Source organism: Podarcis erhardii, assembly GCF_964252035.2.
Source record: "Podarcis erhardii genome assembly, chromosome: 5".
Classification (NCBI taxonomy): domain Eukaryota; kingdom Metazoa; phylum Chordata; class Lepidosauria; order Squamata; family Lacertidae; genus Podarcis; species Podarcis erhardii.
This window is the reverse complement of record NC_138509.1, coordinates 57775500-57801004: the sequence shown is the minus strand read 5'-3', so window position 1 is coordinate 57801004 and position 25505 is coordinate 57775500. Positions and strand designations below refer to the sequence as shown.

The 25505-nt window shown below is 40.9% G+C and overlaps 1 protein-coding gene across 10 annotated transcripts in view; it reads right to left on the bottom strand.

The window, feature by feature from the left end:
• Positions 1-379: 379 nt before the first annotated feature.
• Positions 380-25505, bottom strand: part of BTRC (beta-transducin repeat containing E3 ubiquitin protein ligase) — a 123227-nt gene continuing 98101 nt past the window's right edge. For 9 of the 10 annotated variants that reach the window (XM_081863987.1, XM_081863989.1, XM_081863984.1 and 6 more), the window contains 11 exons: positions 25013-25244; positions 20784-20970; positions 17244-17340; positions 16315-16452; positions 15667-15785; positions 13932-14181; positions 13455-13573; positions 9110-9220; positions 7776-7854; positions 6330-6523; positions 380-5546 (listed from right to left, as the gene is read on the bottom strand). In XM_081863987.1, coding sequence (XP_081720113.1) covers positions 6362-6523; positions 7776-7854; positions 9110-9220; positions 13455-13573; positions 13932-14181; positions 15667-15785; positions 16315-16452; positions 17244-17340; positions 20784-20970; positions 25013-25244 — 1494 coding nt within the window. In that variant the 3' untranslated portion in view covers positions 380-5546; positions 6330-6361. The remainder of the gene's footprint in view (positions 5547-6329; positions 6524-7775; positions 7855-9109; positions 9221-13454; positions 13574-13931; positions 14182-15666; positions 15786-16314; positions 16453-17243; positions 17341-20783; positions 20971-25012; positions 25245-25505) is intronic. The other variant, XR_014157048.1, reaches the window with a different exon arrangement.

Here is a 25505-nt window from a genome sequence, read left to right as displayed (position 1 = left end):
TAAGAAGGTAGAATTTGAATTATTCTGTATGTCATCTTTGAACCAAAAACATTTAAATAGCTGCATTCTGTGCATCTTCTAAATAAGGGAAGGTCACAGTTTTTCACTCAAATATCCTGTAGGATCCATTTTCCCTTTTTAAATGCACTCCTTTTGCTGTCACACGTTTTGATCAATTTACAGTGCTTTAGATGGAAGATATCATTAACGAGTGGAACTCTTATAAAGTACGCTGAGATTTTATGAATAAGCTGCCCCAGTGTGAATGAATGACAGTCAATGAGATGAGGTTGAAGTTCTGCACTAGTTCATTCATTGACATAGTGCCTGGGAAACAAACATTCATTTAAGATTAAAGAAAAAACACACGCTCAGCAGGTTCACAGCTTAATCTTATAATTGTATTTAAGTTATCTTCTGAACAGTTAAAATATTTTTTCTTAAAAAAACCACACATTACCATGACCCTAGCTCAAGTGAACATTAGTACGTTAGCTACACATCACCAGAACATAATCACAAAAATTCCAAAGCACTCATTACTTTTAGAATCTAGAGAACAAAGAGAGCAGAGTTACAAATAAAAATAAGAGATCATGTGCTTTCTTTTTAACCTTCTGTGCCCACAGTTATCTGAGCTTCCTGCAGTTGCTAAAGGCATGCACTGGTCTAGTGGGTGTTTGCTTTCAAAGGAGCAGCAAGCTGTTAAGAGAATAAATTGTCATAAGAGCCAATTCAATTTTGCCAGATTTTAAACTTGCAACCCCCACACTAACGTGCTGTACAAAAAGATATTAGAATTAGCAATTTATATTGTGAGCATTTCCTCTTGTATGGATCAACAGCTACCTTACTTTTCCCTACTCAGCCTAAATTCATAATTTGGAAGTGAATTTTTTTGACCATCTATGACCATTTTAGTCCCAGAGAGATAAGGAGGGAAAAAAGCTCTGCTTTAACCAGCAAAGGCAGCCAATAACATGGAGAAAATAAACATGGAGTATTTAGAAAATGGTCCTCTGTGCCTTTCTGCTAAAGCATCTGCTTTGGGCATCATAGATTGGGCAGCGTGCACAACAATGATTTATGCATATTAGACTCCTGAGAATCCCAGCTTCCCTTTTTAAAAAGCAAGTTTCTAGCCCTCATTATAGTGAAAATACATTTGAAATCATGCAAGAACCATTGTGAAATGCTCAGGTCAAAACCTGAAGCTTTAGTTTCTTGAAGCCTACCCTTGCAACCTTGTTTCGCTCACACTCATACAGCTTTTCACAACCCTCTTGTCTGTCCAAACTTTCATTGTCCATTTGATCTTGTGCAAGTGCCCAAATGCAGAGTTCAGAAGAAAGCATGCAAATCAATACAAATTAAGTGAATTTGGGTGTTTTACTGATTTGCATTGAACAGTGAATTTTAGTTTTTTAATGTACACAAGTAGACCTACAGAACAGACCACTACTTGTACTTTCTCCAGAAAAGCTGAGTAGTGCTTTAGGGAAAGCATTTCTGCATCTAGAATGGTGTTGTAGATCAGTGAATTTGAATGAGCTCTAGAGCCAGGTAATAATGATTTCTTAATGGGGCTAACCTCATAGTTATGTTTCATTGTGAAGGTTATTGTTGATTTGTCAAAGGTCTACCTCCTGAGCATACCTTGCATCACTGAAAGGTCACTAATTGTAAATCTCTGTATGATTACTGCCACTTTAGAAGACCTAAATTCGTGTGCTACAGCCCAATTGCATTTTGCAGACCAAAGATATAATGTATAACTATGCCCATGACATAGGATGCTGCAGTCCTGAAAAGAGCTCTGATTTTAAGAAGCAGATTGCGGACTAGTCAATCACAATTCTGAAGGGGAGCCTATAAAAAAAGCATGGGCTGCACCCATGTTTTATTCCAGCAGCCATGTTATAAATCAGAAAGATGCAGAGGGTGACTTACAATACAGAAGTGTTGCTTCCAGAGCATGCAGTTCCCAGGATTTAAACCCAAGTGGAAACTGCCAAGGACATGATGGCCTAAAGTGAGAATTGTGCTTCCACAACCAGTTGGCTCACTCTCAGCTGGATATGTAAGATTGATTTCAGAAAAAGGAGATTTACCCAGAACTGCAGCTTGAGGAAAAATCCAAAAGGCTTCCTTCTTCAGGGAAACCCCTCCCGCCCCAACCCCCCTATTTGACCACTTGATTAAAGGAAGAGGAATGGATTAGGGCACAGCTCAGCATTGTTAAAATGCATCATATATGTAGGCCACTTAGGGACCATATATGTGCCTTGTGCCACCTAGAGTTTCCCCAATTCTTTCTTCCCAAATCCAAGAGAATTTGGGAAGGCATGCAAGCCGTATAAGCCTTTGTAACTAAAAACTACTGAATGTTCCTCCTACCCTCCTATATCGAATAGTTCCTTCCTGGTATGAAGCAACAGCAGAAAACAGCACACAAGTAGTCACTTCTTTTGATAACACTGTTAACTCCTAAACATGTCTGAGCATAGCATGGAAGGGAAAAGACCCCAAGGACCAGAAGACCTCATTTGGAGAGGTACCAATCACATGAGTTCAAATTGGCAGATTCATATATGAACCCAGAGAAGGGGAACACACATATGTACCACTCTCCTTTTCTTTTATGAAGTCAAAATAGGTTTGTTTTTTGCTGGGGGCAGCAGGGTCTCTCTCCCATCTTCTAATTTCAGAAGCAAGCATAAAGTCTTAAAATAGTCATCAAAAGGTCCAACTTGTTCAGAAGCCTAATCAGGAACGGTGAAAGTGGCTTAGCGTTGCTGCAGGGGGGGGGGGGTTCCTATGCTACGTATTCAGCTGGGTGCCCAGGCTGAGCTTATGTTATTTAAACTACTCAATTGCTCTAGGGTTAGAAATGCAGAGTTTTACAGCAAGGTTCTCTCCTATGGCTCAGAGCCAGTTGTGCGCTGCATTTCCTTCTGTAAATACCTGCCTGTGGAGCTCTCCGCTCCACACCAGTGAAAGGCAAGGCCATTTGTGATTAGCAATTCCAAGTTAGCATTTCATTGCAAAGAAAGATATTAGGGCTCAGCCCCTCTTCAGAAACGTCATTAAAATTCCCTTTTCAGCTTTCGCATCACATCCATTTGGAATTACCCATATCAAATTAACCCTTGAAATGTCCATGTACGGAGATGCTTTAGAGCCTTTCTCTTCCAGTGAAGAACAAAGCCCTCCCCAAATGGTTGGAGATGCAGGAGGCTGAGGGCTGTAAACTTCATGCAACTTGAGTGGGGTAGAAGTTGGAGGGAGGTCTTGCTTTTTGCAGTGGCCTTTCTCCATGCCAAGGCATGGTGGGCCCTCCTTCTATTGGAAAAGCACCATTTCAGCTTCTTCCTTGAAATGACTTAACAGGAAAAAACCTCACTACTTTCCCCTTGGTGACAGGTTTTATACATTAGAATTAATTCTCCAGTACCATGTTTGTTTGTTTTAAAGCCCCAAAGCAGTTAGGTGTGTTTGGGAACAACAGCAGGGAAGAGAAGGGTTATGACAATAAGGAAAGCGCCACCAGAAATGACATTGTCTCTTATCTGATCTCCAACTCCACATAACAGAAACAACCCCCCCCCCTATGTGCTTGACAGAGCCACCGCCAAAGACACTTCCCTACACACACGCACACGCACACGCACACGCACACACACACACGGGAGAAAATACTGATCTCACAGCTCTGCCAGCGAGCAAGAGAAAATAACCTGTTGATGCTCCAGTTGTAGTGGATCTACAGTCTGTTCCACACATTGTCAATACTGTACTACAAAGTATAAATGGAATCCGAGTAATAGTGATGAAACAGGGCTGGGGCGACAGTGAGCTTTCAAACATAATGAAGAACTAGTATGTGGCAATCTGTCTCTCGTTTTCCATCTTGCTTTGCAATTCAGTGTGCAAGGCAACCTTTTTCATACTCTGAAGGATAGCACAGTTAAGGAAAGCCTTCTAGCTGCAGCTGTGACTTCCTTTGCCTTTGCTCAAAGAAACACTTAAAAAGAAAAGCAGACCAAGATCAGCATGTTTATCCCCACCCCAAGAGAACAAATACTTCTGACTATGCCTTTGGTGCTAATGCAGCCCTGGATGATACGCAGGCTGAGAATCCATGGGTTAGGCAGAGCACTTGCACAAAACTCTCACTTTTGAACCAGAGTAGAGAACTACAGGACAGAACCAGCTGCCCGTTTATTCTTAGTTTCCACTGACTTTCTGAGCCCGCCATGGCAAATACCAAATTTCACTGTGGGGAAATTGCTACTCCCAAGTGAATGAAGAGGAGACAGGCCACAGAGGGGGACCTGCTTAGCAGCATAAAAGTGAAGCTCTTTCCCCCTAACTTCCAAATTTAAAATCTTGGCCAAAGAAGTTAACCCTTCCTTGTAGGAGACAAGCGTTATGCTATTCCCACACAATGATGGGGGGTTATGTAGTACCATAGGACAGGTTTGCTTTTGGTCTTTTCTGTCCCTACCTAAGACCCTCCACTGTTCTCCTCTACTATTATCCCTTCCACCACAAAATGACCTTGCAGCTTACAGACTAAGTCATCAGAATCTCCCGTTCTTTCAGGAGTTCCCTTCCAACAGAGTATGGCAACAAAGCACAAATGCCAGCCGACAAATAATGACACAATCAGGTTAACAGGAAAAGTCTGAAGTCTTGGCTGAGTGCTGAGGGAATAGGGTGGTTGCTACTGTTGATACCATATTCTTCTTCCGGGGGGGGGGGGCGAGGAGCAGAGGTGCAATACAGCACCATGTGGGGAGGGAAGGAAGAACATGGAAATATATTCATATACGTTGACAGCAGAAATACTGCCCATCACCAATGCTGTCACCAGTAAGTCTCACCTCTTAAGTAAATTAGACTTTGGCAGAAGAAAGCTTCACCTTTCATTTACTGGCATCCGCCAGATGAAGATTTTAGACCAGTGACTAACTGCAGAGGGCTTAGCTGAAATTATTTAGACTTCATCATTATCTCCCGACTGGTTTCTGGCCACCGGGGCCTTCATTTGGCATCAAGTTGGCCCTCCTTTAAAGTCCAAGGCCCAGCTACAAAAGGTAGATGCGTCCTTATCACAAGTCCCCAAAGGTAGAGGCATCAGCCTGCTGTTCCCCACCTACCAACACATCACAAGGTGATTCTCCCATGGGAACGAATGGTGGCAATGATTTTTCTGCTTAAGAGCGAAGCAAGAAATTCTGGCAACATGTTAAATATATTTATAGGACATCTGCACTCAGGACAAGAGAGGAGATGGGAGGGAGAAGAGGGTGAAGAGGGGAGGTATAACACATCAGTCATTCAGGAAAGATAAAAGGAATCTTCTGATATAGCAGCACTTGAGCAGTCAGCTGCACTGAGAAGACCTTGTCCGAGATCAACCCCATGCTGACTTGGTTCCAGAAGTGTGTCTGAGAGCCTCTCTCTTCAGTTATATCTGTTATGTGGTAATTCTTTTGCCCTGGCATTGGCAGGTAATTTAAATATCGCAGCTTAAATGAGTCCTAGGAAAGAAGAGACAAGAACTATTTGTCATCCACATTTTTGTTAATGAAATTTTATAAACCATCAAAAGATGATTATAGGCAATCTAGATTTTTCAAAATGGATACATTTGGGGTATGTGTGTGAACCCTCAGCCTGTGTATGTGATCTGTTTCCCAAGTTATTGTTAACATTCATCTTGTAGGACAGGTGGTGGTGGCGGCAAGGAGGGAAAACCCAAATTATGTTGGGGAGAGACCGTGACAGCACCTCCACATTGTTTCTGTTGCAGGTGGCAGTTGTGCTGAGAAGTGGCAAGGAGCTGATTGGAGTGCCCAGGAAACTGGATGGAGCACTCTGATGTTTCAAAAGTACGGGGGACGGTTGAGCCCTTGAGGAACCTCACAAAAGATCACAACATTCCTTCCTGTTTCCTGATCACTTGTTTTTGATCCTTGGCTGAGGTAGGAAAATTGCACCTCCCAGGTAGAGTGCTAGAGTAAGAAGTGGTTCTTCATTACAAACTTCAGTTTCGTTCTCTCCTCAGCTTGTGCTCATTTAAATTAATTCATTCTTGGTCCACCGCAGTTACATGGCCATTTCTCCCTAATGCTCCTACAGGCAAGGAAGTTCTGAGAAGCCAAAGGACAGAACCACCCTTGTCATCCCTTTATCTGCAGTGGTTTTCAATAATACTCTCAGTTAAGGAACCAGCAAAACCTCCATTCACAAATCATGTCTATCCACCATGCAGCCTACCTGCTGCATTAACGTGTTGTTGTTGTTGTTGTTGTTGTTTTTACCTGTGCAAGTGTGAGGTACAGTGTAGTGCTATTTATCTGGAGATGTAAGTGTATGTTCTGGAAGGGGAGCGGTTAGATTCTGCTTGGGTAGCTGGATCATTCAGGAAGTCCCAGATGAGGATGGTGTCATCATGCGAGCTGCTAACTATTTGAAATTCGTCAAACTGGAGCCGGAAAACTCTGCCGGAGTGCTCCTGGATGGGGAAAGGGAGACAAGTCAAATTCAGAAGCATTAAGGGTTGCTGTGATCTTAGCACTGTATGTTTCTGATTGCAGAAATGTGAGCTTTTAATACAGAAGTATACACCTCCTAAAGAACCAACTGCACAAATAAGCAGTCCTTTCATTACCTAACAAACCATTTCTGTGAAAAAATCAGGAAACGGTTTGCACTCATGTTCAACCTCTAGATACCAGAAGCTGGGAATACTTGATGGAGGAGGGCACTTAGAAAAGTTAGTTGTTGCTTTTTGTCCCATTTGTGGCCATTCTAGTCCAATCTGGCTGGCTACTGGTGAAAACAGGATGCTGGACTAGAGAAATCCTTGTTCTGATCCAGCAGAGCATTTCCTACTCTCTTATGTGAAATGAGTATTTATTATGTGGCCTTTCCTCTTATCATCTGGAAATTGAGAATAAAACAGCAGACACTAGGCTGCATTCATTGCAGAGACAGGTTTAATTTCAGATCCTGAGGAGATGCAGCAAAACAGCAAATGTTACATTTCCCCAGTTTGCAAGCACCTAAAACTTGCCTGTTTCTGCTCACCCTTTTGAAGGTAAGAGTATCAGACACAACTTTAATGAGGCAGTGAAATCTTAGGGTTTGTTTACAGTGGTGGTTTAGCCACGAGCAGCAGGATTCACAAGTCAGTCTCAGCTGAAGTGTGAACATAGTCACTCAGGGGTAATAAGCACTGACTCCCCCAGCACCTCATTAAGGCTTAATGAATTCTACACCACTTCATATATTTGGTCCTCTAGGATCAGAACAACGAAACAAGGTGGCTGCTTTTTCACTTATCCTCTGGGTCCTATGTTCTCTATAAAGCAGCACAACGGTATTTAGATATATATCAGGCAGAAGAGTTGAGCTGGCCTATACTGTGTGAATTAGTTTGGAAAAAGCACAACTGCATTGCTACAACAATGGACACATTTGCTACAGAGCAGACAAGCTCAATGCCACCATTATAGTCTTTGTATTCTGCTTATTCTCCACTTTAAGGCATGGCAAATTCAAGACTAACCTATATTAGGACTTCTTTTGCATACGATGCAAGCTTACACAAAGCTGCATTCTTTAATGGATTAGATTTGATGGCATGGCTAAGGAGGAACATATTTTAGTCTAACTCTCATTTGACAATCCAGGTGAAGTTTTATTATGTATTAATACTGGGTAAATATATTCCCTCCCACCCAAGATCAATCAAAAGCTCTTACCACAAGAGTGCGCAGGCAGAGGGTTCCAGCAGGGGCACGAGGGTCCAGTGCAGCTACCAGATCCCACACCTTTATTTTCCTGGTGGTACAAAAAAGAAGGAAGAACCGGGGTTTCATTAAAAAGGAAGTGCAAGCACTACATGAAATAAAAAAAACTGAGTTGTTAATCCATCTCAGCTGATCAATCTATTTCATGGAGAAAAAAAACAGATGTGCATCTGTTCTTGCAACTTAGCTTTACTGTTTTCTCTTGTGTTGGCTGGAGGTAGTATGGTTGATATGAAGATAACAGATCTTAATGGGAAGCGTATGTGTCAGGGAAGAGTTAGAAGTTTCCAGTTTCTCAGAGGGAGAAAGCATTCCTCAAGGGGGGAAGGAGAGCAGTGAATCTAATAGAAGAGAACAGGAGGAACAACAGGGAGGGACCGGCTGTTCCCAGGAAAGGAAAGGCTTAAGTTCTAGCTCAGATTTGGAGGAGGGGAGATACAAGCCAGCTATAGCCAGGAGGTTAGAAAAAAGAGCGGGAAAACAAAGGGAAGGGCGCCTTCGCCATTTTGAGAGTGGCTGGTCATGGAGAAGCAGAGCTCAGAAGGTATCTGAAATAAGTGACTCTGAGGAATAATATTTAAGAACCGTTTATAAGATTGTTTTGTTAATACGCAATAAAAAGAACAAGAAGCGTTTGTGTGGTGATCTGAAGAGGACAACGACCAGGCCTGACAGTATGGTTAACATAAAGATAAATTAAAACTAAAGAGGTGACATCAATTATAATGGAAGAAATGATAAACATTACACTGTATTGTACTGTGATATGACTTCAGTAATAGTAATAACATGTATAATTTGGTGAATCCAAGTAGTGTTTACCTCACCAAGCATGTCTTTTATTTTAGGTCCTGTTAATGGGACTTTTATAAGCAAATTCTACCTTCCACTTATCCAAATGAGGCCAGCAGGAAAGCAAATTTGATTGCTACTGTAAGTGGTTGTCTTTGCAGAACCTGCAATGTATTTTAATATATCCTCCTTTAAATACTACTGGTATCTGTTCTTCTTGCATTTTATATTTGTAATGCTGAATAGGGAAAATTGATTCTCTCTTTCTTCTAAAAATCTAAATTGCATACAGGTTACTTGCTCAGTGAAGCACTGGATCTGTCAGAGTAAGGCATTTCTAATTTTCTAGCCTTCAGGGTAACAGTCAGTTTGGGGTGGGTGGGAGAGAGACTCTAGACATCTCTATTTCACCACTAAATTTGTAAAATGCTCTGTGATCCTTGGATGAAAGGCATGATAGAAATTTAATTAATAAATTAATAATAAATTCTCACCCATCATAGGCTCCACTGACTATCCTCTTGGTATCAAAGCGAATACATCTCACCAGCTCTTCGTGGCCTTCCAGAACTCGCAAACATGCCCCACATTCAATGTCCCATAACCTAGAAGACAAGGCAAACAATCATTATGTAATTGCCATAGAAAAATGTTTTGGAAATATGAATTGCAAATTGAACCTGCCTATTTATCCAGGAATGGGAGAACTCGGAAGAATCTCCCAATTTCTTCCTAAATTCACATTTTGTATCTAGAAAATTACAAATTTCAATGTGAAACTCTACTATTTTCATTTCCAATACTGTACATTTATGAGTAGTAGTGTTATCTCTGAATGTTGTTTGGGCTACATAAGAGACAACAAATTATAGATAGCATAGAGATAGGGGCCCGTGTTAACTTGTAAAGATAAGATTGCTTGTTGCAGAAAAAATGAAATCCTTCCTGTGACCTGGCTTTGCTATAGAACAAAATCAGGTGGTTACCAGAAACATATTTCCTTCACACGGCATCTGAAATGTTAGCTTCCTAGAAAAAACCTGCCACTTCTCAACACATCTTGGTAACCTCTGAAAACAGTTTACCAAAATGCACTAAATATGGGTATTTGTTAGGAGACTGTCATGACTGTTTAAAGTGCTAACATAGTGCCCTAAATGTATGGTATGAATGTGGGATAACTATTACACATGTGCCTCTCTACTGCTGTAACATCTAGCTTAACCCATAGGCAGCTGTTTTTTTCTTCTGATTAAACAGGAAATGCTTCAGTCAATTAAAGAATGTTTCACATTACACTGACAAAGCGGTTGCTAACAGAAGGTGAAAAATGTCCTTGCTTTTCTGTGTGGAAAGAGCACATGATATAGGCAAATTTAAACAGTGTCACCCCCATCACCTCCAAAAGAAAACTGCACAGTAATTTGTGAAGCCATTCACATAATTTTTTGTCATGAAGGTTTTGCTGGGCCCTATGCTTGTTCATCCGAGTTAAAATTAAATAGGTATGACAATATCACAAAGTGGGTTTCCCACCTATTGGTTACAGTTGCTATTTGAAATAATCATACTTCATTCCACAGTGTAGAGGCTAAACCTTTTGTGATTACCCACTGACCAAATGTGAATTGCTGCACAGAACGCAAAAGATAGTTTGTGCACAGGTGGTTTACACTCTACACTGAAAATACAGGAGAGGAGGATGGGAGAAACAGCCACCCCAAGCCAGTTTTGAAAACTGATCTTTGGGAACTTGTGGGCCAACTGTGCACCTAACCTGCATTCTGCTGAGATATGTTGCCAACCACTGCAAAAATTCCAGCACAAGGATTTTATTCAGTGTAAGCATAAAAGTAATTGTATTCCTCTTTAAATTTATTACCATATTGACATTTATATTTGTTGGTTATTACTGTGTGTAGTATTTGTGGTTACTTTTCCAAGCTCTGCAGAGTTTAACTATTTCCTGTTTGGATTACTGTCGATGTTTGTGCCTTCCGAATTGTATGCTTTTTAGATTTGTCTTTGATGTTGCTACTTCTTATGGAAGCGGTGGACAGTAGAGTGCTGGATCCAAGTTTAAACTCATTTAAACTCAAATTTTTCTCAAAACACCGTTGTTTGTCTTATCTTTTGTTTAGCCATACCATGAAGGCACCCCCAACCTCCCCAAATGTATGTGTGTCCTGGTTCCCCTGGTGCAAAGCCATGGCCGTTATTTGCAAATCTTTTGATCTTTACAAGGCGTTAAATAGGATGCAGCTGTTGAGTGAAGGTGATAATTGGTTAATAGCTTCAACTGTCCCCTTACAATTCCCCATGTCTCTCATTTAAATTGTCTGCTGCAGTACCCTGACTTGTTTGTTTTCATTACTCATGTTACTGCAATTACCTTCAGTAACTAGCTTTCTCTAAAAGCTACACTAGTCAATTACCAGCCTCTTAAGCCCCTTAATGAAAGGAATTGTTTCTTTGTTTTGTATCTTTATTTGGACACACAGTGATTCCATACATTTGACCTTGGACCCGGAGAATTATGCACAACGGATGAGGAAAGATGATACCATTAATTTGAGTGAGCTCTGTTGGTCTGATTAAGAGGGATCCTTTACCCATTTTTTAATATCTGCACACTCACTAAACTGTATAGATTTAGGGAAAACAAAATAAAAAAATTCCTTCCAGTAGCACCTTAAAGACTAAGTTAGTTCTAGGTATGAGCTTTCGTGTGCATGCACACTTCTTCAGATAAGCACACGAAAGCTCATACCTAGAACTAACTTAGTTGGTCTTTAAGGTGCTACTGGAAGGAATTTTTTAATTTTTTAAATTTTTTTTGACTATGGCAGACCAACACGGCTACCCATCTGTAACTAGATTTAGGGAGTATGGCAACTTTTGTCATGCTTGAATTGTTTGCTGAGGACAATTTAAAAGGCAGATTGTCAATGCACTCTCCATGTGAATCGGAGCTCAAACTGCTATGACCAAAGCTTTCGATTAAAAAAGAATGAGGATTGGGCTGACACTTCATTTCTTGCAGGAAAGAAGAGCACATGAACAGAAGAAGCCTTTAAGCAAGTGCACAAATATTTGCATTTGACAAGATGGTTGAAAGATGAAGCAGCTCATGGCTATAGAGGCAACTCATCACCATAGTTCACAAAAACAACAACAACAACTTGTATAGCTTTAAATGAGTAAGGATGAGGTACACAGAAGAGTATAGGAAGACAGTACTTCCTATTCAATTCTGACAAATCAATGGCTTTCAGTGATATTATACTTTGCCCTCTAAAAACTGTCAAATTTCATCCAACGCAAAAATACATAGTTCATTGTATTATGGAATGGATCACTGCTTGGAACGTTTCCAACCAAGGGACAGCAAGCAGACTCCATGAGTCCAGGCCACCTGTTACAAATGGTGCCTGAGGCTAAGCACCATGAGAAAAACTTGGTTGGCAAAACCCCAGCACTGTTTTGGGGTTGGATTAAAAACCTCTTGTTGCAAATCCAACTCTTCTAAGCAGAGATACAAACCATAAAGGGGAGCAGCCTTTATAACAGTCCGTGCCAGTGCTTTCACATATTACATTTTGAGAAGTTAAACAATTATTACTGTTTGCTTTTAGCTCTTGCAGAATACAAAAATCTAAATAGCAGCTGTGTTAAAAAAGGGGATAAATACTATATGTAGTACTCTAAATGGATTATCTTTGCTCATTGATGATTTGGAAGCTTTAAACTCTGGAAAACTGAGGCAACGACAAAAGCTTTTCCTTCATACAGAAGCATTTTAGAACACAAGTTTTACTCTGCTGTCAGGGCTGTGGCCATTTTAAGAATACATGGAATAGAGTGCAGACTTTTGATTTTTGAAAATTCTACAAAGCTGAGAAATTTCTGTTCCTGGTGGCTAAAGAGAAAAAGTTGAAAATGACAAAAAACCAAGACAGAAGTGTTGCCTCATAGTTACTTTCTCTTGAATCCAAAGCACTTCCCCAAATTTGTGCATTAGCCTCCTTTCTTGGTTCCTTATGACTTCTCTTTCTAAGATACCCTTAGCCTTTCTAAGATACCCTTCAAATATTTAATTCAGCTGTATTATGTGAATTAAATAAATATATATTGAATTCATTTTGAACTCAGATTTTTGGCGGATCTTGATATTTCTAGGTATATGGCACCCCCTGCCTTTTTAAAACCTTATTTAGTAACAAATGAGGCCTGGTTTACATACAACACAGAGTAAAGTGGTATAATCCTGAAGGGCTAGTGTGAGCCACATCACTTCAAACTGCAGGTGAGGGATACCTGTCTTGAATGCTCCCCTACATTTAACCAAAAATAATAATGAACCATCTTCCCCCATTTCTTTAAAAAAAACAAACAAACAAAAAAAACAACAACAGGACAAAGGCACAGGTACAGGCCTCTATCTACTATACTAGTTTGTTTGTTTTTAAAAGAAAAAAGCTTATTTTTTGTATGCGGGGGAGAATTCAGAAGTGCAATCCTTTACCTGCAATCAGAAGCAGTACAATCTCAGTTTAATAAGTAGAGGGCACGTGGATGTGCTAAAGAGCACATTACAATTGCATGCAACATTAGTCTAATACTGACTGCTTCTTTTTAAACGATAAAGTGCTGGAGCAGGGCCTTTGGAGTGGGAACAGACAAGAACATGTTTAAGCACACCTTCACCGCTGCTTTGTCTCAAATTGGCATTCTGTGGAAAAAATGGCCATTTGAGAAGACTGCAAACACTGATGTGTAATGTATGGTTTGGCTCTGAGAGAGGCAGCATGCTGTTCAGGTAACTGTTGTGTTTCTTACCTGATTGTATTATCTGATGAACCACTCACTACTAGTCTGTCTCTGTACTGTAGACATGCAATACCTCGCTTGTGGCCATTCAACGTACGCACAAACTCACAGGTACTTGTATTCCAGACCTGTAAGAGAGACACGAGTACATACAGAAGAAAATAATGGACAGGGATGTTTATGAAAAAGTCATAGATTGTTGATGGGAGACAGTGTGGTGTGATGGTCTGAGTGTTGGATTAAAGACTAGGAGGCACTGAATCACATTCCCACTCAGGCATAAAACTAAAAGGATGGCCTTAAGCCAGTCACTCACTCTCTCAGCCCAATCTACACTAACAGCATGATGATAAGAATCAAAGTGTGTGTGAAGAAGGGAACCATGCCCCCTTGATGAAGGCAGTATAGGAAGGCAGTATAAATGTATTGCGAAAAAGAAATAAATAAAATAAATGTCCAATGTCATCATGACTTCATGGTTTGCACCTTAATCGTTCTGTCCCCCGATGCTGATACAATGTATTTGTCATCGAAGTCGACCACATTGACGGCTGCCCTGTGTCCAACCAGTACCCTTCGTAGTGTGATGTCTGTTGGGGAGGCCATGTCCCACACGGCAATGGACCGATCTTTGGAGCATGTCACCATCATGCCATTATTAAAACGTAGGTGCAGTACTGCTTCACAATGATGGATCAGGGTGTTCAGCATCTCACCCGTATTAACATCCCACACTCTGGAATTTGTGGCAGAAGAGAGAAAAGAAGGGGAGGAGAGAGATGTTTTAAGATCCATTATTAAGCAGAAGGGGGAAATATGCCAAACATTACTGTAAAAGATGTGCTAAATAAGTAAGTCTGTCCGCCTAATTTGGTAAATTCAAATAGTATTTCAATAAGAATCTAATTCTTCCTCCCAGCAACTTTGTGTGTTAGGACATTATTATATCCATTTTACAGATGGGGAACTGAAAATGAGAAAATGTGTAATTTGCTCAGTGTCACACTGTGAATCTTGGGCTTGGCTGCAATTTGAAGCAAACTGTCCTCCTTTGGGTTTAGTCAACAGCACAGCTACAGAGTCCAACAAACAAAAGTTAACACTGTAATGTCCAAACAGAGTAAGAAAAAGCAAGAACCTCAAAACAAAAGGATTTAACAGGAAAGAAGATCTGAGGACTGAAATCTTCTGCTGCATGTGCTGAGTTTCTGCGCTTGTGGGCGTAATGCAAGATCTAAACTAGTACAGAATTTAGTTTGCGGAGCGCTTCCACCTTTGTTTTAAAAATCATGTCTAAAAAGAACAAGGGCAAAATTTCTCAAAAGGCAGGTCCTTCCTCAGCACATTTCACTCTTCTTAGCTTTCAAATAATCCATATTAACACATTCCAAATCAGCAAAGCCTCCAAAATGGATAATTTACTCCCAACACAGAATTACCCCTGAACCAAATATGCTGCTCTTTCTTATGACTGTTTTTTAAAAAAATTCTAGGCCGCAGGACTTGAACAATTCCTGAGCAATAAAAAATGTCATGTAGCACCCACAATTTGAAATATTCCTTTTGTCCTGCTAAAAGCATTGTATAATATATTAATGGCTGGCATTAAGGAATTTAATTGGATATTTCATGCAAGGAGAATCTGTATGCTCAAGAAAACGTGCTGACAGCTATCTGTTCCCAAGGACAGGTGTGTGTGTGTGTGTGTGTGTGTGTGTGTGTGTGTGTGTGTGTTGATAACCCTGGAATCAAGGGTTTAAATTGCTGACTCTGAAGGCTATTTTTACCAAAACGTATAGAAACAGCCTTCCATTCCTTGTGCATGCCTTCCACCGTCTCTGTTTTGAGGGCAGAATTTGAATAGGGCTTGTGGAGCAAATCCATCTTTCTTACTTGCAACCTCTTCTTGAGCATTAGGAGTAGCATGGTAGCCAAGACACTCATCATATAATCCCCCAATCTCAATATAATTTATTCCAAACTACGGTTTGACACTGCATGCAAACTGTTAACTTTTAGGCTTCATTTTCAAAAGCTTTTATCTGGTTGGTTAATTGCTTTCTGTTTAATTTTTTTTGCTTATTGACTGTTGGCTCTATTCTCTGCCTTTTATATATTTTTTCACTAAAATGGATTGTTTTAATTATGGGGTAAACTGCCTTGGAGGCCTGTATTTGTTAGAAAAGAGGGATATAAGCATTCTCAATAAATAAATAGCTACCTGACAGTGGAATCCGATGATCCAGTGATGATCACCCGCTCATCGTACTGGAGGCAAAGGACTGACCCCGTGTGTCCAGTCAGAACCCTCTTGCATTCTAGCGTATTCTTGTCCCAAATCTAGGAAGGCAAAAAGGGCACACATTTGGGATTTCACCACAAGGTAAACAGATTGTATTGCTAGACTGGCTCTTTTGTTTTTCTGTAACACAGCATTTTATTTACTAAGGCGAGCAGAACTTCTTCTAAGTGGCACACAGTGCACTTTGTATTCCACAGGCACTTTGGAGCAATATAAACTATCCTTAATATCTCTGTTTTAATATGAACATAGTCTTTACCCTTCTCATTAGGGAACAGGAAGACTTTAATTACTGAAGGACCAATAACGTGGCTAGCACTGAACAGAATGCAAGAAAATGAAACAGATAATATAGATTTATCCTCCTTGTTTGGAAGAAAGGGAGGAAAACCAATGCAATTCATAGTCAGACTTGATGGGGGGCACGAGGGGAGGGAAAGGAAGACAAGGATTAACCTCATCCTTCTCTGTTTCTCTCTTGCATTAGTCCTCCTAAATGAAGTTACACCTGCATTCTTCTGGGGAATGGATTTTGTGTTCAATCATTGCCCACTGGGGAGCTCTCACCTTGATGGTATTGTCTCGGAGGCCACTTACTATCTTCTGATCATCATATTGTAAACAATAAACCCCTTTGCTTGTTTCACTTCGGCAGTGGATTCGCTGTAAGCTGTGCCTTCCACACCGCCAGTTTGATTCTATTGTCTGGGGGAGAGAGAAACAATTATAAAGTGTTGAACAAACAACATGGAAATTTTGCACCAATAAAGCCTGCTGGACTCCTGGGACAACAGAAGCAGCTCTGATGCTGAAATCATTTATCATTAGATAGTCCCAGAGCAGGCTGGAAGGAAAGGGGACAAGTCCTTCTCCCTGCCACTTTCCCAATCCCTAGCTTCCATAAAGTTTCAAATCCCTCTAAGATGATTCTAGTTACTACAAAGAAAGCAAAGGCACCAGATATCTAGAATATAGCTGAAATTAGTGGGCTAATTAGTTCCATTCATTTCAGTGTGTCTACTCTGAGTAGGGCTAACATTGGATAAAACCCGGGATGTTCATTTCCCCTTGTGTTGACTGTCCATTAGGTAGGTTTTCCCCCTTCCCCCACACTGATGGCTCCACAGGTATCTGTCCCTTCAGTGATCTTCAAGAATGCTGAACTGGCCACAATTCTCTTTTCTTTTGAACAGCTTCTCCAGAATTAAGGTCAACAGTGAGTACTGTAAAAAATGCAGGTTGCCTTGATTTGGTCTCAGTGACACTTGGAGAAGCTCAAACAGTTGTTGTTTTTTTAAACAGGACTCAGAGGGAAAATGTGTACAAATATGTACACACTATCACATCCAGCTTTTCTTTCATTCTACGGTAGATGCAGTAGGAAGCTATAACTGGCTGGCATCTGTGCAGGAAATTTGAATTGTTTCACACACAACAAAGGAGCTCAGATGAGGGTTTCACATACAATTGCATAGCCTTTTTTTTCTGGCTCTTACCTCTATATCCTGTATAATTTTGGGATAAAGTGCTCTGTAGAAGGAATTAGGAGGGGCTATCCCATCGGGCGGCTTGTTCTTAAAAAGATACTGTCCCCTAAAAGAAAGGAAGAAAGAAAGAAATGCAGCATTGCTCATTTAGCCATAGCTATTTCATTCAAGGATTTGCGAGAGAGACTTGTAGAGCTCTTGTGTTTGGTAGATGAAAATGGATGACTAGACCATATTTAAAAGGGATGCTGTAGGGTCCGCATCATAATACTACTGCCTTTAGACATGTGGCAATTCATAAAATAGTAGGCATCTAAATAAATATATGGCCCTTTTGCAAGTAAAGGTGGATAGATAAAAGGGTCCTTCAAAGGAGAGTGAGAATAGGAGAGGACCTCAGTATGTTCCCCACATTCTAATTGCTCCAAAACAAAAAGAAATTAAGCAATTCATAGTATCAGCAATAGCATTTTACTGCTCCTCTAATCTTCTGAGTAAACTGCATTGGCTTCTTCCTCAATTTAGCCTGGTCATGGAATGCACATTTTTGCCAGAGAAAGGGAGGGAAACCCAGTGAACGGCAATCACTTCATGCTGTGTAAATTTTTTAAAATTCCTCATCCTAAAGTTAAGGAGCCACCTAACACTGTGCGGAAGCTAGTAAACCCCACCATGGGCATACTAACAACTCTTCTGCCTGGCAACATTCCTTGTGAAGCAGAAATGGGCACAAATCCTCAGAGTATAATCCTGGCATGTGAGGCATGGCATTTAGCCTAGGCCAGCTCTCTGCTCCCCCTTTCACTGTTGCATTATTTCCGACAGGTTTTTTTCCTATGCATTCCTTCCTTGCCACAAATCTGAAAATATACACTGAGAAGTTTCCTTTTGCGTGAGGTGCCCTGGGCACGTGCAAGGTAAACCATGCTTTGGAAGAGTGATTTGAATCAACAAAATGACTAATAAAAATACTGAGCAGTGTGATACAAGGGGGGAAAATACATATAATTTCAAACACACATTTCTGGAAAAACTAAGCTCTAACAAATCTCCCACGTTTTAAAATATGGCAGGTATAATGCTTTGCCTACAAGAATATCAAGCTTTGCAAACTTTCCCTAGTTGTGTGTGTAGCTCAGCAACACCTTATAAGTAAGCAATGGTACCCTCTGCAAACTAGCAGATTTGTGCCCCTAATGAGAAAAAGAACCCCAGTGCTGAACTGTTAGCCGAGAAGGTATCAGAAGCTACTCATTCCCCACTTTCTGTCTTATGAGTATGCATCATTCATCTCCCTGGAAGAGAACTCTATGCAGGCATCTTGAAGATGTTGGAAGCAGCACATTCGCATTACTGCCTAGACATTTTGTCAGTGTGCTGTTTGACATGTTAACTATGACCCACCAAGATCTCCACAATCAGAAGTCAGTTTTGCTCACTACAGATTCTGAAGCGGCAAAAGTAATGTCTGTGCCTTGCTTGTTGTTAATTCTGCCATGGGAAAGTAATCTGGGTACCTCTAGAAATCAATACTAAATACAGAACTGTATTTTAGGTATTTTTTGAAGCACTGAAAGCATTACACAAACATTTTTTCTGCCCTCATAATCTATTAAACTATAACATATTTCTAGTGCCAAAGCCCTTAATAGAATTTGCACTTGGCAAGTTTCTGGCCTTATTTTTAATTTTTGTTTTAATAGCAGCTAAAATGCCTTAGCTGTCACCTTTGTCTTGTTTATGAAATATTCATACCCATTTCCTCACAGACAACATACGAGGGAGGCTCCTTGGATAGAAAATTATGTATTAAGGGGATTACCCAAGAGAGCGAAGCATCTAATGAAATGTTAACAGAGCAGCTCTAGACTTGGGGAAAGTCTTGCATAATAGAAAAAACTATTCCGTCTGATTAACTAATCTATCTGAATTTCTGCATGCTTGCCCTCAGTGGTTTGTACTCTTGGCTTTATGGCTAAAGATAAAACAGGTCTCTAATTGTGAAAATCTGCTGATGAAAACAAAAGTGACCTAACACATTCATAACATGTAAAATGCACCTACTTTAGTTGTACAGCGAGTACATAAACTTCTGAAAGTCTAATGAATTAATATATCAAAGACTGCTCTAAGTAACGGGAGGGAAGGATACTGTATGTTACACAGACTTACGTTGCTTGTTCACCCACCGAAAAGAAGGGCCATCACTGGTGGAGGGTTGAGGTGAAACAGAGTGACCACCCCAGACTCTGGACTTGGCTGATGGTCCACATCTGGCACTGGCAGCTACAACTGGCAGCCCTGCTACCTCCCACCCAGCAAGGCTTTGCACCTCTTCCCTTCATACAGCAAGGCAGAGAGAGAGGAAATGGGGTTGGAGGGCTTTTCCAGCACATCTCCTGCTAAACCACCATCCAAAGAAAAAAAATGTAAGCCCGTGTGTGTGTGTGTGTGTAGAGAGAGACTAAAGTCATTGCAAATCACCTGACAGTAAAGAAAAAAAATTGACTTCTATTATCAGATGGCTCTGCAGTTTGTTTCGACTTTACATTTCAACCTCCAATGAAGGCCTAACATTGATATATGCCGAAAGGCATTGGGTTTATTGACTGATTGAGTGATTATATTCATAGCCCATCTTTTTCTCCAAGGATCTAAAGGTGGCATACATAGTTCTGCTGCTCCTCACTTAATCCCCACAACAACCTTGTAAGGTAGGTTAAGGTTAGAGGCAGTGACTGGTCCAAGGTCACCCAGTGAGCCCGATGGCTAAGTGGGGCTTTGAATGCTTGTCTCCCTGGTCCTATCCTGACACTAATCACTACACCACAGTGGCTCTAAATACTCCATACAGCATCTAGGGATTTTTCTCCTTCCCTTTTTTGGTAAAGAAAAAACAATTTTGATGGGGGAGAGGAGGGGCTGCCACCACAACCACCGCCATTGCCTTGAAAAGAAGGAGGAGCAGCAGAATATATATATATTCCGGATATGAGAGGACTTATCCCCTGTTCCTGTTACTAAGCTTGGCCAGTCATCTCTGGAGGTAGAACTAAATTACTGGATTCTGCTTCCGGATCAAGGGAAAGTGCCTACCTGCCCCAAGTTAGGAAATAATACATACTCCCAAAAAACAGCCTCAGAAAAAAAAAATGAAGACTGAATGGTAGAATTTAAAAGGCAGTCTTCAATTTTCAAATAAAATGAACTGTCATACTGATGACCTAAAGCTGTTTTCAATTTACTTGTTTTGCTAGGCTAAGTCAGTGCAAGGATTCCTGTTAGCACAATGGGACCTTTCCCATGCCATCCCCAAATCTGTTCTGGAGGGTCTGGAGAACCCACAGAACAGCAGGTGATGGGAGGCGATGGAAGATCGTTCCATCAGAGAAGTAGAAATTCTTGCACTGATGGAATGATCTCCTTAGCATTCCATTGAATACAGCCCCATACCATTTAAAAACCATACCACTGTAAGTCGTAAATTACCAGCACCTACTCCTACTCCCTCACTGAGCAAGGGAAAAGATGCATGAAAGATGCTCTCACCATCCTCTCCGCTCTGCCAAACCCCTCCACAGCGAGTCTGTCCGGACCATTCTCTCAATCAGCTTCTTCCACAGCATGCCATCAGATGTCACTCGGTACCATTCCTTGCACACCAGCTCAACAGCACACAAAGACTTGGCATCCAGGTACGACAGGATATTCTCAGCGATGTGATCCAGGCCGCGAGCTGGAAGGAAAAAAGTATAGTCAATTAATCAGCACTGGAGAGTTCATGAGAAGCCCATCTCTGCTCAGACATTTTCACCCCCACTGTTGCTCATTCCCTTCCCTGTAAAGCAGAGCTGGGATGATTGGACAGAAAATAGTCTCCTGTGAAGTTCTGAAACCAGTAGCTTCTTATGGATAAGAAACAGCAAAGCATTAAAGATAAAAGTGGAAAGCGTTAGAGATGATCAAGAATCCTGGAAGCCATTTCCAATCTATTTCTATGAGTTTTAGCACTAGGGGGATGTTCAATGGAAGGCTTTTCTCACTTGATGACGCACCCCCCCCCAAATCTTGCTATATTAGGACCATTTCTCATTTTGCTACTACAGCTGTTCTTGTATTCCACCAGCTCAGAAAGCTACTTTTTGATGCAAAGAAGAAAGGAATAAAGTGCATATCTGTTCCTAATACAGTATGAAGCCTGAAGGGTTACCTGTGTTCTTTCTCTCACTCATTATGTGTGTGTGTGTGTGTGTGTGTGTGTGTGTGTGTGTGCGCGCGCACACACACACACAGAAGTGTGCACAAAAAAGAGGAAGTAATAAAGAGTTTTACTGATGCCATTAATTTTACCCGGTAAAAGACATGCAGCAAAAACAGTGAAAATTGCTAACATTTTCCAGCATTGCTGTTAGAACAGCCAGCGAGTCTCATCACAGCTGCCATTTAAAATAAAAATAAATAAAAAATGGCATTGACTAAAATAGGAAAGGGGCATGACAGTAATAAGCTGGTCAATACCACATAAGCAAATACGGGGTTCAACCTTGACTGCTTGAACTGGATGGGTTCCTCCATTAACTGAACACCTTACACTAAACCTCAGTGTGTGCAGTGGCCTCAGAAGAATAAGAGGACTTTAAAATAAGATGATTTCACTTATAAAGCTTCACTTGGTTTCTATTTTAAGGCACAAGGGAGACTGTCAGGAAGACTTCTTTTTTTGGGCAGTCATGTAAACAGGCAATGCATTAGGGTGGGCAACAAAAAAAAAATTGCCTTTCTGTTTACAAAATTCATATGTCAAAATCTCAGCATTTATTTTTAAATCAATTTCTATGAGGAGATCAGACACAGTCCTGGAAGCAAAAACGCAACTGTTATGCTAAAAATAGTGATCAAGAAGGCACCTGAGTAGCCATACCTGCACCCTACTCCAAACACACCTGGAGTAGATGGAGGTTGTCTGAAATGTAGACCCAAAGTTTTACTAGACAAAAGTAGAAAGTAACTTGCTAGAGTTCTTGAAACTAATGACAGGATGACAGAAATGGTCTGTCTGGGGCAATTAATTATTATTATTGAAGGGAGACTGGATATGCCACTTACAGAACCTAAGAGGTCCAATTATCACTTACAAAAAGGGGTGGTGGTGGTGAAGCTTTTAATGTTTGGAAGACTAATGTATTTTAATATTTTGTTGGAAGCCGCCCAGAGTAGCTGGGGAAATAAATAAAATAATAATAATAATAATAATAATAATAATAATAATAATAATAATAATAATTACTACTACTACAGGACTAGAAAGTTTTAGGAACAGTGGGAGTTGCCATATACATCACTGGGTCAGTCTAATTCAGTATTGTCTACAACTCACAGTGGAGGGGTTCAGAGAAGAATCTTACCTGGGAGATGCCAGGAACTGAACTTGGCATCTTTTTGTATGCAACCCATGTGCTCTATCACTGAGCTACAATCCTTCTGCCATGCATTGGAAAGTACTGGATACTTAAGGCTTATATTATAATTGAACCAAGAACTTAGAAGTGCTCCCACATTACAAATGCTTTTCATATATGCTAGTTCCTATCATAGAGCTAGCACAGAGAAGACCTAAAAAATACATGCACATAGACCAAAGTGCTCTTGTGGGATCTTGAGGGAGAGACTCTCGCTCTCAAACTGGAGAGATGCTTCTGTCTAAAGTCATGAGCGATCATCAATGGGAATTGTGGGTAAACCATGATTTCTTGTGGCATCTAGTGAATACGAGCTACTGGGTTTTTTGAGTGGGTAGATTAATGTTCAATTTGCAAGGCTACTTTAGTTGCTTGATCAAATCCACCCCCACCCCCAGTTTCACTTGGGAAAGAGTCAAGCATGCCAGATTAGCATAGCAGGCAACTTTTCTCTCCAAATAAAAACATCCAGAGAGAGATCAAATGCTTCATTTCCTGCTCTTGTTACAGCTGCTCCAAAGACTGAGCTTCATTTGTCAACAACAGAGGCTAAGCGTAGGAAGCCATGAATGCATTTTGGGATGGCTGGGGTCACATGTCTTACATTTAAGTAGACGATGCAGAGTGAGATGCCTATCAGATGATTCTGATCAGGATTTACAGAGGACACGCTGTACCAAGACTTTGCTGCTGACAAGCAGAAGACCTGATAATGAGCTTCTCATGTATCAAAGTGGTTTTTCCTCCCTCCATATTCTCAGGACAAATTCAGGAAAAGTAATTTTATAAAGAAATGTGATTTCTAAGAGACAACTCTTTCAACCCCGACACTCCTAGATGTGGGGGCAGAGTTTTCCTAAAATGAAAAATAAACCAAGCAGCATAATTCCACTTGACAGACAAGACAAACTTAAGCAAGTAAAAGAAATACTCAACAGACCAAACAAAACTTTGCTGTTACCACCTTTTCCAAAGGAGTGGGGTGCTGTCCCTTATTTCTGCTACATCTCGAATGCAGCACAATGTTAGGAGAGAATCTGCTCCTTTTTTCAGCTCTGAGTTTGGAGCTGGGGAGGGGCAGAAAGTAAGCTCCTGCTTGCCCACAGCTCACTGTTAGGACAGAAGGTTGCTTTCCAGTGTGTTCCTTGGGCGCTAAAAGCTCAGAGCACATTCAGGCACAGAGACAAGCTGATGGGCCTCCACTTTCCCGCTTCATCTCACAGCTGAAGGCAGAGGCATCCTGACTTGATCTGCCTCTGTGTCCAACAGTGGCTCCAAGTTTGGAACACCCCTTGGGCGCAGAGATAAGCCCATAAGCTTCTGCCTCCAATATCCACCTCCAACCTGAAAATGGGAGGTGAAGGCACATCAGTTTGCTTCTCCATGTTAGTCCCAAGTTTGGGCTCACCACAGCCCAATGTTCCATTTGCCACAGTGAGGCAGTGATAGATACAGATTATTTCTCCAACACCAAAAGCTATTGAAGAATATACTTAAGTATAAGCTGTGATGTTAAGGCTTTAGATTTTCATCATTCACTATGTTAAAGCTAAATAAATTGGGCAAAATTCCAGGCAAAAAAGAAGAAATGTCAAAACTTTACCTATGAGCATATGTGGCAGGTACAGTGTGACTGCAGAACATGACAACCACCACCTTCTATAGAGCATCTTTCTTTTACACCACAATTTAGGGTGGGAAGAATCCCTTCTAGATGGCAAGGAGGACTTCTGTTTTACTTCCCTCACCCAGGAGCTTCTGGACTAGGGGTTGTCAACCTGGTCCCTACTGCCCACTAGTGGGCATTTCAGGATTCTAGGAGGGCGGTAGGGGGTTCTACGGCACAACCTGAATCCTTCTTTCATTGAGCACTGGTGGGCAGTAAGGAAATTTTACCATCAAGAAAGATGAATTAGTGGGTGGTAGGTATAAAAAAGGTTGACTACCCCTGTTCTAGACTGAACTGAACATGTTTCATAGGAAATAATATGCTGTTTAGAAATGACATGAACTTGATGACCCCTGCCCCAAGACCATGCTAATTTCTATGATCCAAATCCTGTTAACTGTTGTGTGCCCCCAGTAAATGAAAGGCAACTAACCAAACATAACAAGTGCACCTGGGGGGGGGGGGAACCATGAGAGCATACATTTTACGATAGGTGACATATCTTCAAATGGCAACTCCTTTCTAGGACTCCGGGACAGAACACCCTGCTACTGAAGAAGGCTGTTCGAGAGATATGAGAAGTCAAGGTCTTTTTACACGTTTTTGAAGCCTGCAAAGTCTGTGTGTATGCCAATAGCTTTTCAGACTACCTGGTAGTGCCGTGATGAAGTCTCTCTGTAACATAGGTTTGAGGTATGAGTTGATGTGCCCGTGCTGATAATGACACATCTGGGAGATGAGATGTTCCACAAATTCCACCTGGTCGGACTCTGACCACTGCTCAAAATACTTGATACAGAGCTCCTTCTCCTTTTCATAGCTTGCAGATAGCTTCCTTTGCTTTGGCACAATCATGCTTGAAGTGCCATTGGCAAGTTTTGTCTATGGAAGAAGAGAAGAAAATGTACAACACTGAATTTTTCAGGGCAGAGAATTTGACATCCTTAGAAGACAATACATTACACATAAACCTACCCATGTGATGGAACAAACAAATCCACCCAGCTCCTAATTACATGTTATATAGTCTAAACTTCTGCCAGTTTCCAGCCACTTTAGTGTACTGATACATGCCTGTCTGATGCTTCACACCTAAAACCTTTTTTAAAAGTCCATTCTGGACTGCTACTAAAATTGTGAAAA